The 15,569-nt window shown below is 45.1% G+C and overlaps 1 protein-coding gene across 1 annotated transcript in view; it reads left to right on the top strand.

The window, feature by feature from the left end:
- Positions 1-216: 216 nt before the first annotated feature.
- LAMB4 (laminin subunit beta 4) overlaps positions 217-15,569 on the top strand; it is a 58,310-nt gene continuing 42,957 nt past the window's right edge. Inside the window, 10 exon segments of the mRNA XM_087935516.1 lie at positions 217-220; positions 1,048-1,208; positions 4,714-4,846; positions 6,187-6,260; positions 8,075-8,263; positions 9,361-9,424; positions 11,130-11,344; positions 12,742-12,862; positions 13,264-13,452; positions 14,453-14,632. Coding sequence (XP_087791642.1) covers positions 217-220; positions 1,048-1,208; positions 4,714-4,846; positions 6,187-6,260; positions 8,075-8,263; positions 9,361-9,424; positions 11,130-11,344; positions 12,742-12,862; positions 13,264-13,452; positions 14,453-14,632 — 1,330 coding nt within the window.

The raw sequence follows: 15,569 nt of genomic DNA, 5'->3' as shown, positions 1-15,569 counted from the left end.
CTTCAGAGTTTCATGCTGAAATCTGACAGCCCAGAATTTTGGTTTGCATATACAGTATATGAAGAAGGGTTGTCCCAAAGGTGCTTTTCCAAAAAGCAACTGGACTTTTCTGGGTTCTTGTTCTCCTTGAAAACGTTTTGCTTCTCATCCAAGAAATTTCTTTGTGAACTCCACAAGAGGCATCAACCAACCTGGCTCAGAGCTTAAGTGAGCAGAATGAGTGGGTGGAAAACACGCACGCAATGCCAAGCTCTTGGATAGACTGGGAAGCAAAACAACAAAATGAAATGAGCAAAGGCAAAAACAAGACAGTCCTGTAGCCTTGGGAAGAAAACTGTGTGGGTGCAGTCACACCTGGAGTTTTGGCTGGACTTGTGTTTTGGGTGCCAGGATTGGGTGGGCTTTTTGCTAGATTTTCTATTTGTTTATTCTTTTATTATTATTTTCTCCTCCTCCTCCTCCTCTTCCTGCTCCTCCTTCTTCCTGTTCTTCTTCTTTGTCTCCTCCTCTTCCTCCGCTTTCTCCTCCTTCTTCTTCCTGCTGTTCTTCTTCATCTTCATTTTACAATACCAGTTGTAAATTTCTCCAACATGGAGCAAGCTCAAACAGAAGCAGACAAGTTACAGGTTCAGAGCAGAGCTCTAGTTTTCAGCAAGCAAGCAAGACACGCACCAGAGGAGAGAAGCAGTTTCATTTTCAATAGACAGACTCAGAGCTTAACATAGCTTCAGAGCTTAATATAGAGCCACGCCTAGGCTACTTCTTCAGTTTCAGTTTCCAAACAGTCCTCATTGGCTGACTCAGTTGCTATGCCTATTCATTGGCAGACCTTGTTACCATGCTCTATTCCAGTTCATGATTATACTCTGACATGAATGTTGCGCATGCTTCTCTCATAGAACTGGTGGGAAAAAATTTGGAATCCCACCACTGGTTATACTCTTGGTAGAAAAAATAATGTCCCTGGAATTTCTTTCTTTTTTTTTTTCTTTTTGGATTTGCCAGCTGGACAGTTGATGCCATGTTTCCTCTTTATTTTGTGTCCAGTATCACTCCCAGACTTTCTGAGCAGTCAGAATAGCTGTCAGCTGGGAGCTTGTCACCCATCAGTCGGAGATCTGCTTGTGGGACGCAGCCAAAAGTTGACAGCTTCATCTACATGTGGATTGTATGGCCCTCAGAAGTATTGCATTGTGGGATACCTTGAGGTGAGCTTATCGTAATTTATCGTAATGTTTATCATAAAGTTTATCGTAATGCCAAGAAGATACACACATTGTAGGCATCCCGAATTTGTCATCCATTTCCTTCTGTCTGAAATTTGATCCCATATTTTCAAGGCTAAGCAGCAGAAGAAAACCGTAGAACATAAAATAATAGGGTTAGAAAGGACCTCCTTGGAGATCTTCTAGTCCAGTGGTGGCTAACCGTTTTGGGCTCCTGTGCCAAAAATTGTGCTTGTGCTTGCATGCTTGCGCTCGCGTGCCAGCACCCAGAAGGCAATGCATGCCCCCCCCAGGCCCCCTACGCATGCACGCATAATCCCCACCCACCCACCCCCTTACCTGCCCTGTGCCTCACAGCTGATTTTTGGCTAGTTTGAGGCCTTTTTTGGCCTCCCAAAGGCTTGAGGAAGGCTTCTGCAGGCTTTGCAGGCCAAAAACTAGCCCCATTTCATCACTTCTGGTATTTTCGGAAAAACAGGAAGTGACAAAACGGGGCTAGTTTTCGGCCTGCAAAGCCTGCAGAAGCCTTCCTCATGCCTTTGGGAGGCCGAAAAAGACCTCAAACCAACCGAAAATCAGCTGTGAGGCACGTGCATACTCAGTGAGATATGTTTGCCTGCAGGTCAAGTGCTGGTACAAATGGCTCTGGGCATTTGGCCATAGGTTCGCCATCACAGTTCTAGTCCAACTCTCTGCTCAAGCAGGAGACACTATACTATTTTGAACAAATGGTTGTCTAATCTCTTCTTCAAAACCTCTAGTGATGGAGCAGCCACAAATTGTTCCATTGGTTGTCCCAAAGGTGCTTTTTCAAGAGGCAACTGGACTTTCTGGTTTTTCTTTGAAGACGTTTCACTTCTCATCCAAGAAGTTTCTTCAGAGAGCTGAAGAAGCTTCTTGGAAGAGAGGAGAAACATCTGGGAGCAAAAAGGCTCTTCTGAGGCCAGGAAGGTCCCAAAATGGGGTGTAGAAGGGTCCAAAATAAAAAAGCCACACCCACCCAGTCACATGGCCATGCCCACCTATCCATGCCCACAGAACTGGTAGTAAAATTTTTTTGAATCCCACCACTGAATAAAATCCTTACCCCATCATAAGGCCTAATTCTAAGGATTAGTCAATCGTAAGAACGCTAATCTCTAAATCGGAGCTTTATTCATAAATCAGAAATTACTTAAGAAATATTTCGCAAGCCTGAACTTCTTAAACAGTTTTCTACTCCTTTGTCCCTAAGGAATCCATTTGCTGAATTGCCAAAACATTACATTCATCAATCAGAGATACTTTGAATTTGCCATAAAAGAATTTCTGTTCTTTAAACTCTGCCTGACCTAAGCTGCTTCTTAGTTCTGTCTTGCATTCAGACATTTGTCATCACTGTCAACTTTTCACCCTTCCAGAAAGGCAGAGAGAGAAAAGATGAAGAAGAAAAGAGAGAGATCAGAACACTGTGAGCTTCTACCGCAGGGACAAATTCCTATTCCAGTGATGGCGAACCTTTTTGTTGTGGTGTATCGAAAGTGTACATGCTGGCACCCACAATGCAATGTGCCACGCCCCCCCTGCACATGCATGTGCAACACCCCCACTCTGCACTGTGCATGTGCGTGCCTCCCAGCTGATTTTCGGCCTGTTTGAGGCATTTTTCACCCTCCTGGAGGCTCGAGGGAAGCCTCTGCAGCCTCGGGAGGCCGAAAAACAAGCATTCCGGAAATGCGGGAAGTGCCCGTTTTCAGCCTCAAGAGAGCCTCTGGAGCCCAGAGGAGGCCATTTTTGCCCTCCTGGAGGCTCGAGGGAAACCTCTGCAGCCTTGGGAGGCTGAAAACAGGCCCATTTCGGCACTTCTGGTATTTCCGGAAGGCCCATTTTTTGGCTTCCTGAGGCTGGAGAGGCTTCCCTCAAGCCTCCAGGAGGGCAGAAATGGCCTCAAACGGGCCAAAAATCAGCTGGGAGGTGTGCACATGCGCGATGCGGTTAAGTTTGGCTGGGGCAGGGAGTTGACTAGATGATCTACAAGGTCCCAATTCTGTTAATCTGTAATTCTTAGTTGCTTCAGTTGGCTGTTCCCAAATCATGTGGCCTTTATATTATGGAGTTAATTCTGCTTTCTCTCTCCTTGGTGAGATTTCCTGGAAAGAGGATAGACTTTTCAGGAAAGAGAACAGACAGAGTCAGACACAGGAGGCTTAGGATTGTGAGGTGAAATTATCTTTCATCTCCATCAAATCCCGAGAATGAGGCCATTGTTCCCTTCTCACTTCTGAGAGCAATGAAGCAGGGAAGTGTGAAAAGCACAGGGCGTGTACAAATAAACTTTTCTGTCAGCTCATCTTCCTTCTTGGTCTCTGGCGCTTGCAGAGTGGTTTATGCAAGGGGGGTTTGAAATCCGTTAGTCCATATACGGTATTCAGCAGGTTCTGACCAGTTCTGGAGAACCAGTCACGGAAATTTTAAGTAGTTTGGAGCAATGGTCACCAAGCAGTGAGCCGGGGGAGCAATGGTGATCCACGAGAAAATTTTGGTGGTCTGCAGGAAAATGTCACCCCCAAAGCACCCCACAAAGCAATTAATCCAGGCTGCATGGGAACACAAGGCTGCGCCACCTACATGGCCCATGGGAACACAAGGCTTGCGTCGCTTGCATTGCGAACAACATGAGGTAGTGAGGGAAGTGGAGAAAGGGCGGAGAGGGGAACTTGCCCCACTCACCCCATGCTCCTTGCCTGGCCACTGGGCTGTTTCTTTCTGCTTCTTTGTTCTGCTGCTTTTGGCTGCACGCAAGGAAAGCAGCAAAAGTTTTTCTTTCTCTCTGCCAAACTCCACCAGAAATGAGTCTTTGGGACCTGCAAGGCCTCCTGCTCCAAAAGGCTGTGCCGGCACGACAAGTCTCACAAAGACTCATTTCTGGTGGAGTCTGGGGGAGAGAAAGAAAGACTTCTGCTGCTTCTGCTGCTTTCCTTGCATGAAGCCAAAAGTCTCTCTCCCCTTGAGAACAGAACTGGAGACAGTATCCTGCAATCCCAAAAAGAGAACGAAATGATTGGTAGGAAAATGGGGTGAGGAATTTTCCTGCAGACCTTTTTGGGGATTTTCCCAGGGTCTCTGCTCCGTGGGATTTAAAATTATGAGTTTGGTGGTCCCTGAGGTCCAAAAGGTTGGTGACCCCCTGGTTTGTAGAACCGGCAAATACCACGTCTGACTAGCCCCACCCCCATCTATTCTCTGCCTCCTGTTGAGTCCCAGCTGATCAGCTAGGTCTTCTTTGGTTGCCCTGCACAGGAGAATGGAGCTGGAAAGCAGGTTAGTGGGGTGGGGAGGGAATGGGAATTTTACAGTATCTTTCCCCTGCCATGCCCACCAAGCCACACCCACAGAACTGGTAGTAATTTTGTTTGAATCCCACCACTGCATTGATCTACTAAGAAATCATCACCACTGAACACCCCAAATAAGATCAAAGAGAAAATTTGTGTCTGCCCTTTCTTAGGATACGAAGAAATGCTTCACCTGTGATTCCAGGCACCCCTACCACCCACTTTTCCAAACCAACAGCCACTCCATTGAAAACGTGGTCACCCGTTTGGAACGCGACCAGAAGAAATGGTGGCAATCTGAAAACGGTGAGTTGGCTTCGGTCGGTTTTATTACTTTTAGCCAGTTTGCTTCTGCTGTTTATTTGTCCAACTTCCATCTGACCATTTCACGAGCAAAGTGGCAGATCCTTGTCTCTGGATGGTATTTGGCCAGAAAGGTTAATACTTGTTGGTAGCAAAATCAGGTTCTAAAATTATCCAACGAAACCAATTGATGGCTCGGTGCCTAACATCAAGCAGAGGGACAGCCATTTCCTGCAATAGCTGTCACATTTGGAATGATAGGAGATTTCAATTATTTGCAGCATCATTGAATATCTTCTATTTAACAGAATAATAGAGTTGGAAGGGGCCTTGGAGGTCTTCTAGTCCAACCCCTCTATTCAAACAGGAGAGAGTATACCATTCCAGAGAAGTGGTTGTCCAGTCTTTTCTTAAAAGCCTCCAGTGATGGAACATCCACAACTTCTGAAGGCAAGCTGCTCCAGTGATTAATTATTCTTACTGTTAGGAAGTTTCTCCTTAATTCTAGGTTAGTTCTCTCCTTGTTTAGGTTTCTATCCATTGTTTCTTGTCCTTCCTTCAGGTGCTTTGGATAATAGGTTGATCCATCTCTTCTTTCTGTGAGCCCCTTAGATTCTGGAGCAAATCTGTCATGCCCCCCAGTCCTTCTTCTCTCTAGACTGGCCATACCCAATTCCAACAATCGTTCTTTATATGTTTTAGTCTCCAAGCTCTTAATCATCTTGGTTGCTCTTCTCTGCACTCTTTCCAGAGACTCAACATCTTTTTTAATAATGTGGTGACCAAAACTGGATGCAGTATTTCAGATGTGAAATACCTGGATGCTAAAGATTTAAATATTTTAAGATGCTAAAATGACACTAGCCCATTAATTAAGTTGGAGAAATGCAAGAAGGAAAAAAAAACAGGATCAATAAATTATACATTTGAATGTTTGCAATTTTTATACCACTAATACATCCATTTATTATGATCTAAAATGAATGGAATCAGATAGAATAAGAATTTGTGCTTTGTAAGCCTTGCACATTGTGTGTGTGTGTGTGGGGGGGGCATTCCTTGTAAAATAATTGTGATCATTCTGATAATAATCAAGATAATTATCAAAATTGTTTGAGAGTTGGAAACATAAGCCATCAAATTGAGTTAGTTAAGAAAATGAACCTCAGAGGTACCACAAAATGTCAATCCTCTGGCCATTTTCTTTTGAAAACAAAACATATCGTTGAAGTGGTTTCTATAGGATAAACCCTAAATGCAATTGATTCATCAGAAAGACAATAAATATTTTCTTACTTTTTGTTCATTTTCCTATGACCTGCATCTGGCTTATTAATTTGCAGGTGTTGACCATGTCAGTATTCAGCTGGACTTGGAAAACATCTTTCAGTTCAGTCATCTTATTCTGATTTTCAAGGTACCAAAAATACACTATTTACATTATTTAATCTCCTGGTAATTATTTAGAGTATTTAATTTATTTATTTTTATTTATTTGATTTGATTTGTCAATTGCTTACAAGATAATAGGCATAAGTATAAACATAGTTATGAATACATGAAATGGATACATATAAGAAAAATAAAAAGAAACAATAGGACAGGGACAGTAGGCACGTTGGTGCGCTTATGCATGCCCCCTACAGACCTCTTAGGAAAAGGGTGAGGTCAATAGTAGACAGTCTATGGTTAAAGTTTTTGGGGTTTGGGGAAGAAACCACAGAGTCAGGTAGAGTATTCCAAACATTGTTCAGGCAATGCCTGCTTTTATCTTGTTTAGAATCAACATTGTGCATCTCAGAATTACTTAGCTGCTGTTGACTAGGATCCACGATCACCTGGAAGGCAATTTACCTTTTGCAAAAGAAAAAAAAAGATATGCACTTTTTTTATGCTTAGCAAAAAAGGGGGGGGGATTTACCCCTTTCAGCATTTTTTTCATATTTAAGAGTTCCTAAATTCAGCCTATTTAGGATTTCAAAATGGGCACTTTAGCCTGACTTCCCGATGCCAAGATCTGCAACGGTTCCGCATAAACTGTTCATGCTTCAGCTAATGTTTATAGCAACAATTCAATGAGGCGTATCGTCTCCTCAGCTTTTAAATCTGATTTAAATCTGGTTAAGGCTTGTCTGTAGCCACAGGTAAAACAGGAGAGATTTGCAGTATGTGTTTGAGCAGGAATGCACAGATTGCTTGCATTCTACTGATGGCTTAAGTCATGGAGTCCCCAACACCCAGTCCTGTTCTGACCTAGGCATCCCAAAAGCATGAAGCCAACTCCTTGTCCCGATAGAACCCCTTTTTATTTAAGTTAGAGGGAATTCCTCTCCAGCAAAGTCCCGGCCAACAGTCTTTCAAAAGATTTCACAACTACAGACCTTTATCAGGCTTGGAGAGTTGCCAAGCCGATATCTTCCAAAAGCTATTGTCTGTAGCAGACAATACTTGGCAAGGAATCAGGAACAGATCTTCACCCTAATTTAATGAACTAATTGTCTCCTGCAAGACACCACTCCTCTTTCGCTCCTGTTTATTCCCTATGCCGTTCACCATCCATCTGTGGCTTTACTTCCCAGTCAAACCCTGTTCCTTAGCTGTTCCCTTCTTCTGGTAGCTCTGCGCATGTGCACACTGGGAGCAGGCTCCAGCTCTTCTTCTGCCCCACTGAACTCTGACTCCAAAGGCAGCTGATAATTATCGGACGGCCCTGGCTCCATCTCTGCCTCCAACGCAGAGCCCTTGTCAGAACATTCCCCAGAATCCAGGATTCCTCCCCAACTTCCTCACTGTCCAAATCTGCCGCCAGCTCTGCTGGCCGCTGGCAGGCCACGACAGGTCGGAGCATGCCAGCAAGCAGACCGCGCAAACAAGCAAAGCCACATCCATGGGATGCAGGTAGGGGAGGGCAAAAAAATGGGCCTCCCATAAGTTCAGGAAGGCTGGAAATGGGCCTGTTTCTGGCTTCCAGAGAGCCTCTAGAATCTGGAGAGGCCATTTTTGCCTTCCCAGAGGCTCAAGGAAAGCCTCCGGAGCCTGGGGAGGGCAAAAAGAGCCCCCACCACCATGGTGCAGGAGGCCGACTAGGCCACACCCACCATGGCCACGCCCAGCCAGCAACCGGGCAGAGAACCCATTGCTAAAATTTTTGAAGCCCATCCCTGGTCTCAGATGCTTAAGTGTTCATAGCATAAAGTCATACCAATCTGAAGGTGTGTATTTCTCTTATAGACTTTTCGTCCCGCCGCCATGTTGGTGGAGCGTTCTGCAGATTACGGTCAAACCTGGAAGGCCTATCGATATTTCGCACAAAACTGTACTGCTTCTTTTCCGGACATTCCTTCAAGGCCACCCAAAGAGGTTGGAGACCTCGTGTGTGACTCCAAATATTCAGATATCGAACCATCAACCGAAGGGGAAGTATGTATCTGATTTCACTTGATTGATTTGGATTCTCGGTACAATTACAAATGTCCATGATTGTGATAATAATCACAAAAACAACCAGAGACAGTGAACAAGAGCTTCATTATTAAGCTTTTGCCAAAGGGAATTCTGCTCATGGCAGAAGACATGGTTCCCAGGAGGGCTGGGGTTTATATACAGGTTGAAATATGCAGTCTCTGCCCCTTCCTGGGTTCACAATCTATCCAAGCTACGTATCTTCCTACGCCACACCCATAGCAAAACACCTGTTTCCTTGTCTTTGGAAACTATCTTCATTCTCATGGCTTCTTCCTGTTATGTCCATCGAAGCACAATGGATCATTAACAGGTTTCTGTTGGGTCAGAATGACTTAAAATCTCTGACATTAATCCTTAAGCCAAGATTACAAACCGTCACCCCAGCCAAGAACATGACATTTTACTTTCAAAATATAACATGTTACAAAACATAATATGTTTGTTAAATACAGTTACATCACTGTCCAATAATAATTTCATAGGTCATATTTCGGATAAACATGGAATCTCTTCTGTTCTTCATTTTCTCAGGAGTAACTCACAATATATAATTTCTACATATAACAATGATGTACAATAGTGTTCAAATTGCCTTGAAGTCAGAAAGCTGCCAGAGAGTTTTTATGGTTCATTCTGTAGTTAAAGTACAGGTAGTCCTCGACTTACAACAGTTTGCTTAGTGACTGTTTGAATTTACAACGGCACTGGAAAAAGAGATTTATGACCGTTTTTCACAATTATGGCCACTGCACTCATGTGATTAAAATTCAGGTGCTTGGCAACTGACTCCTATTTATGACGGTTGATCCCCTTTTGCAACCTTCTGACAAGCAAAGTCAATGGGGAAGCCAGGTTCACTTAACAGTTGTTACTAACTTATCAACTGCAGGAGATTCACTTAATGACCGTGGCAAGAAATGTCATAAGATGGGGGCAAAACTCACTTAACAAACGTCTCACTGAACAACAGGAATTATTGTCGTATTGGCAAGGACTGAATGTTTTCCTTCCCTGCACTTATCCTTATAAATATTTTTGGGGGATTTTGACAGGTTATTTTCAAAGTCCTGGATCCCAGATTTGAAATAGAAAATTCTTATGGTCCGTACATCCAAGGTAGGAATAGTTGGGATTTGAACGGTCCTTTACCAATTCTTTTTTGCTTTGATTCTTTTGATAACTCAGGGGTAGAACACAACTGTTAACAGGGTGAAGGGCCCTTGGTGCACTCTGAACTTGCTTGTTCTCTCGCTGACATTTCATGACCAAACTAGGTAACATCATCAGTGCTAGAAGGGGGTGGGCTTTGTGTAGAGGAAGAGGAAGAGGAGCAGGAGAAGGAGCAGGAGGAAGAGCAGCAGCAGCAGGAGGAGGAGGAGGAGCAGGAGGAGGAGGAGGAACAGGAGGAGGAGGAGCAGGAGGAAGAGCAGGAGGAGGAGGAGCAGGAGGAGGAAGAGGAGCAGCAGGAGGAGCAGCAACAGCAGGAGGAGCAGGAGCAGGAGGAGGAGGAGCAGGAGGAGGAAGAGGAGCAGCAGGAGGAGCAGCAGTAGCAGGAGGAGCAGGAGGAAGAGCAGGAGCAGCAGGAGGAGCAGCAACAGCAGGAGGAGCAGGAGGAGCAGGAGGAGGAGGAGCAGGAGGAGGAAGAGGAGCAGGAGGAGGAACAGCAGTAGCAGGAGGAGCAGGAGGAAGAGCAGGAGGAGGAGGAGGAGCAGGAGCAGGAGGAGGAAGAGGAGCAGCAGGAGGAGCAGGGGGAAGAGCAGGAGGAGCAGGAGGAGGAGCAGGAGGAGGGTGAAGACACCTATGGGGTCTTTGGTGTGATCTGAGTTTGGTGATTTTCTTGCAGACGTTTCATGACCAATCTAGGTAACATCATCGGTGCTAGTAAGGAGTGCTGTTTGCTGTCAGTTCATATTGTGGTGGCTTGCCTATCCGTGTGGATGGGGGCAGTCTTAGTGATTCTTTGGTTGGGCTGTTTACTGATGGCTCTTTAGCAGTTTCTTCATTGGGGTACAATGCTTACTCGATTGTTGGTCTGGAATTAACCTTGGAGTTAAATGCCAGAGAATTTCTGGAGTCTTTTTCTCTTGGTCTAGACACATACACATTAACAACATCTATAGAGGGATGTGGTGGCTCAGTGGCTAAGACGCTGAGCTTGTTGATCAGAAAGATCGGCAGTTCAACGGTTCGAATCCCTAGCGCTGTGTAAGGGATTGAGCTCCCGTTACTTGTCCCGGCTTCTGCCAACCTAGCAATCCGAAAGCAGTGAAAAATGCAAGTAGAAAAAATAGGGACCACTTTGGTGGGAAGAGAACAGCGTTCCGTGCACCTTCGAAGGCATTTAGTCATGCCGGCCACATGACCACGGAGATGTCTTTGGACAGTGCTGGTTCTTTGGCTTTTTAACAGAGATGAGGCCCGGCCCCCTAGAGCCGGAAACGACTAGCACATATGCGCGAGGGGAACCTTTACTATAGACTATGCAAAAGACACAATCAACCAGCCCCCAAAAGACTCCAACAACTCTCCAACAGCCCTCAGATCAGCACAGATTAACTCCAAGGTTACAAGATAACTCTGGGTGGTTTACAGGTTATAAAACAAATTATTAAACAACACAAAGTTAAAATATTAAGAACTATACAAAAACCGAACTGAAGGAGTTAAGAGCTCGATAGGTCAGGGATGAGGTCTTTTTACCTCATCAGCTACTGTTAGAGACATTGTTATAAAAATATGTGGATATAATATGGATTATATCCATTATGGATATTATTTTGAGCTAAACTACTTTACACATTTCCCCAAATTTTCATCGCAGAGCTGGTTGCTTTTACAAATCTGAGAATCAACTTCACAAAGCTTCACATGCTGGGAGATACTTTACTTGGAGAAAAGAAACAGAGTCTTCTGAGAAACTACTACTATGCGCTTTATGAAATGGTTGTTCACGGGAGTTGCATGTGCAACGGCCACACCAGCCACTGTGGCCCTGGGGAAAATCTGCGAGGGGATGTCTTCCACGAGCCTGGGATGGTGAGTCAAAAGAGTTGTCTTTCCAAAAGATTCCATTTGAGCACAAACTTCAGTTGTCTTGAAATGTTGCAGTAATACTATAGGAGAGATCACGGGGAGTGGAGTCAAGAGAAGATTTAGCCTAGAATTGTTACGTTGCCACAAATGATCCAAATCCAACCCCTCTTGAATTCTGTTCTTATCTAGCACCAATGTAGTGATTATTCATGTGTATAGGCATGAACAATAAATCAGCTTATGGTAAAGGTAAAGGTTCCCCTCCACATACGTGCTAGATGTTCCTGACTTTAGGGGGCGGTGCTCATCTCTGTTACAAAGCCAAAGAGCCAGCGCTGTCCAAAGACGTCTCCCTGGTCATGTGGCCGGCATGACTAAACACCTTCGAAGGCGCATGGAACCCTGTTTCCTTCCCACCAAAAGAGTCCTTATTTTTCTACTTGCATTTTTTACATGCTTTCGAACTGCTAGGTTGGCAGAAGCTGGGACAAGTAACGGGAGCTCGCTCCATTACGCAGTGCTAGGGATTCGAACTGCCAATCTTTCTGATTGACAAGCTCAGTGTCTTAGCTGCTGAGCCACTGCGTCCCTTTAAATCAGCTTAGCTGGAATTTAACATGTGATCCTGATACTTCCCATCCCACCAATATTCCTAAGTGCAACTCAGAAATAGATATTGGAGTACCAATAAGGTTATCACAATACATTTTAACTGTCATTCTTGTGTCCAAATGTTCTGCAAGATGGATGCTCTGAGATGATGCCTCTTAAGATGGCAACACTAGTGATAGCACTTAGACTTATATACTGCTTCACAGTGCTTTACAGCCCTCTCTAAATGGTTTACAGAGTCAGCCTATTGCCCCCAACTATCTGGCTCTTCATTTTACTGACCTCGGAAGGATGGAAGGCTGAATCAACCTGAGATAAATAGACAGACAGACAGACAGAAAGACAGACAGACAGACAGACAGACAGGCACACACACGGAGAGAGAACACAATAGCAGTTAGACTTTTATACCACTTCATAGTGCTTCACAGCCTTTTCTAAGCGGTTCACAGAGTCAGCGTATTGTCCCCAACAATGTGGGTCCTCATTTTGCCAACCTTGGAAGGATGGAAGGCTGAGCCAACCTTGAACTGATGAGAATTGAACTGCTAAATTGATGCAGTCGGCAGTCAGCAGAATTAGCCTGCAATACTGCGTTCTAACCACTGTGCCACCACGGCAGTTTCATAATGATGGGTAATGGCATACGCACATGAATGTACCCATTTTATTGTGGACATGCTGTTTGTTCACCCCTTGTCCTAAGTTCATTTTCAGCAGGCCACATCAGAAAATGCAAAGCCATGATGCCAACTTGCACTTCCATCATTTTCATTGACGTGTTTCAGGTCCACGGGAACTGCCTTTGTGAACACAACACAGACGGTTTGTCCTGTGAACGATGCAAAGATTTCTACAATGACATCCCTTGGAGGCCGGCTGAAGGATCCCAGGAAAATGCTTGCCGAAGTATTCCAGTGATTGGCTTAATTTTTTCCAGATTTATGGATAATATAACCACCCATCACCCTGCTGAATCTCCATTGGTGTGGCGGTGTCAAGTGCTGGGAAAATCAGGAGTTTCAGGCAGTTCAAATCAGTATAAAGATTTATTGCAAGCTTGAGTCCTCTACAAGAATCTGGCCAACTAACAGGCAAAGAAAATGAGCGGGAGATAAGAATCGAAAGGAATTCAGGGTGGGCTGGAGTTAGATCTCTTGTGGGTGCGCAGGGACTCGTAACTTATGATGGGTTTGACTCTTCAGCCTGGTCATCTCCTACAGGCAGACAGAAATTATTACTACTATTTAGTGAGGTATCTGGTTCTAATTGATGTGCAAGGGCCCCATTACGTTTGCTTTCTCTTTCAGAATGTGAATGCAACGGTCATTCAGAGAGCTGCCATTTTGATATGGCCGTGTACCTTGCTAACAACCGTACCAGTGGCGGAGTTTGCGAAGACTGTCAGCACAACACAACGGGGCAGCATTGTGAACGGTGCAAGCCGTTCTTTTATCAGGATCCCCAGAAGGCCATGGTGGATCCTCATGCGTGTATCCGTAAGTGTGAAGTGCTTGTGAGAGGATCCAGAGCAGAGGTGTCAAACTCAAGGCCCAGGGTGCTTAGATATGGTCCACAGGGCTACCCAGGAAATAGCAAAGGACTGGTAGTGGGCAGCCCTCCCGGGCTCTGTTTGGACTGGCAGAGGGCTGCAGGAGGATCCCCTAGCCCTGCCCAGGCGACCACAGGTGCCCCCTGACATGAGTGATGTCAAGCTGGCCATGCCCATCCCGCCCATGTCCATCTGCCCCCCCCGAGATCAAACACAACTCTGATACTGTCCTCTATGAAATTGAGTTGGACACCCCTGATCCAGAGGGTTGGATTCAGACAATTCCTAGGACTTGCTATATTTGACGCGACTTGTATTAATTTGGGTGATGTTTCGAAGAGTGAAATTCTACTGGTTCAGCCTGGTTCAGCCTGGTTCAGCCGAACTGATAGCTCCGAAGATCATCTGGGAGCGAACCGATTCACTCCAAAGATCAAATGCTGAGCCCACCCACCCATCTCGGCTCCATACTGACCTTTATTTCCTGATTTTAATGCTCAGCTGCATTGCTGCATGTCAGCTGTTGAAGAGACAGGGAGAGTGCAGGAGTGCAGAAGGGCAGTAGGAAAGCCTCCGTGCATGCGCAAAGCATGCATTTGCCATGCACATGTGCAAAGCATACCCACCAAGCAGACCCACCAAAGTGGTGGTAAACCAATCTGAATCCCACCACTGGATGTTTCCAAACGTTACATTGCTCCCTTATACCTACCCTGTTTCCCTGAAAATAAGACCCAACTGGAAAGTAATATAAGTCCTAACCTAAAAATAAGCCCCAGTTAAGATTGACAGGCAGATGGACACATTTAGTACTGTATTTCCCTGAAAATAAGACCTAACTGGAAAATAAGCCCTAATGCATCTTTTGGACAACAATTAATATAAGATCCGGTCTTATTTTCGAGGAAACACAGTAGTATATCAGTTTTTGTCTTGTCTGCCCCTAGCTTGTGACTGCAATCCAGAAGGCACTCTGCGAAATGGGCTGTGCCAGGATCATTCGGATCCTGTCCTTGGAAGCATTGCTGGCCAGTGTCATTGCAAAGCCAACGTTGAAGGCGTCCGTTGTGACAAGTGCAAGCCGCACTACTATGGAATCAATGGAAGCGATCCACTTGGCTGTCAGCGTACGCATTTTTCTTTTATTTTCTTGCAGTTCAGGTCTTGTAGACTTAAGTCAGGGTGGAAAAAAAAACAGAAGAATGAGTTGTATTTCAACATATCAGTTGCCCTCCTTGAAATTCTACAATTTCACTGGTATTGCTACATGGTTTTGACTAACCCATCAGGTAGAGGTGGTATTCAGCCAGTTCAGATTGGTTCTGATCAGTAGCAGAAATTTTGATTAGATCTGTTGTGGTTTGTCAGCAGCCTGTGCGGATGGAAGCAAAATTGGACAGTGGGGAAGAACAGGGTCCAGTCCAGGAGTCTGGGGAGGACTCAGATGAGGATCCTGTGTCCAATACAGAGATGGGGCCGGGACCATCTGGGAGTAGGGTGCTGCCTTCCGAGCTTCCAGAGTCTGGCAGCAGCAAGGCAGAGGAACAAGGGGACCCTTTTCCCAGTGCGCGTGTGTGCAGAGCTGCCAGAAGGCAAGAGCAGCTAAGACAAAAGGGGCGACTCAGGAGTAAGGCTTGGAGGTGATTGCCCCTCCCCTAAGGTATAAAGGAAGTGCAAAGGTAGAGAAACCTTTGCAGGAAGCAAAGTCATTCACTCTGTTCAGATTAAACTTGAAGCTCTGTGTGGACTTTGTACTTTGGTTGGGTTTTTTTCAGTTAATTTGGCATTTTAGTTTTTGGCAGCAATTCAAAGGAGATAAAGATGGGTGCTTATCTCGAGACACTATTTGAGACTCATTACGGGCTGGGAATGAACATAATTCCCAATGTTGAAATAAAACAGATGTTGTTTGGACTATGCGTGTGCTTAATTATGGTCTCAGGAAGCCTTGGTCAGAACAAGTTCGAAGAACTGGTTAGCTCTTCCCACCCGCCCCTGCCTTTCCTCTCCTATATTCCCTTGTTTATTACCTCAGCTGATTCGCGCGGCAGAGAATCACGAATA

This window comes from Pseudonaja textilis, chromosome 5, assembly GCF_049901715.1.
Source record: "Pseudonaja textilis isolate UNSWEBS1 chromosome 5, rPseTex1.2, whole genome shotgun sequence".
Classification (NCBI taxonomy): Eukaryota; Metazoa; Chordata; class Lepidosauria; order Squamata; family Elapidae; genus Pseudonaja; species Pseudonaja textilis.
This window is presented reverse-complemented; position numbering and strand designations above follow the sequence as displayed.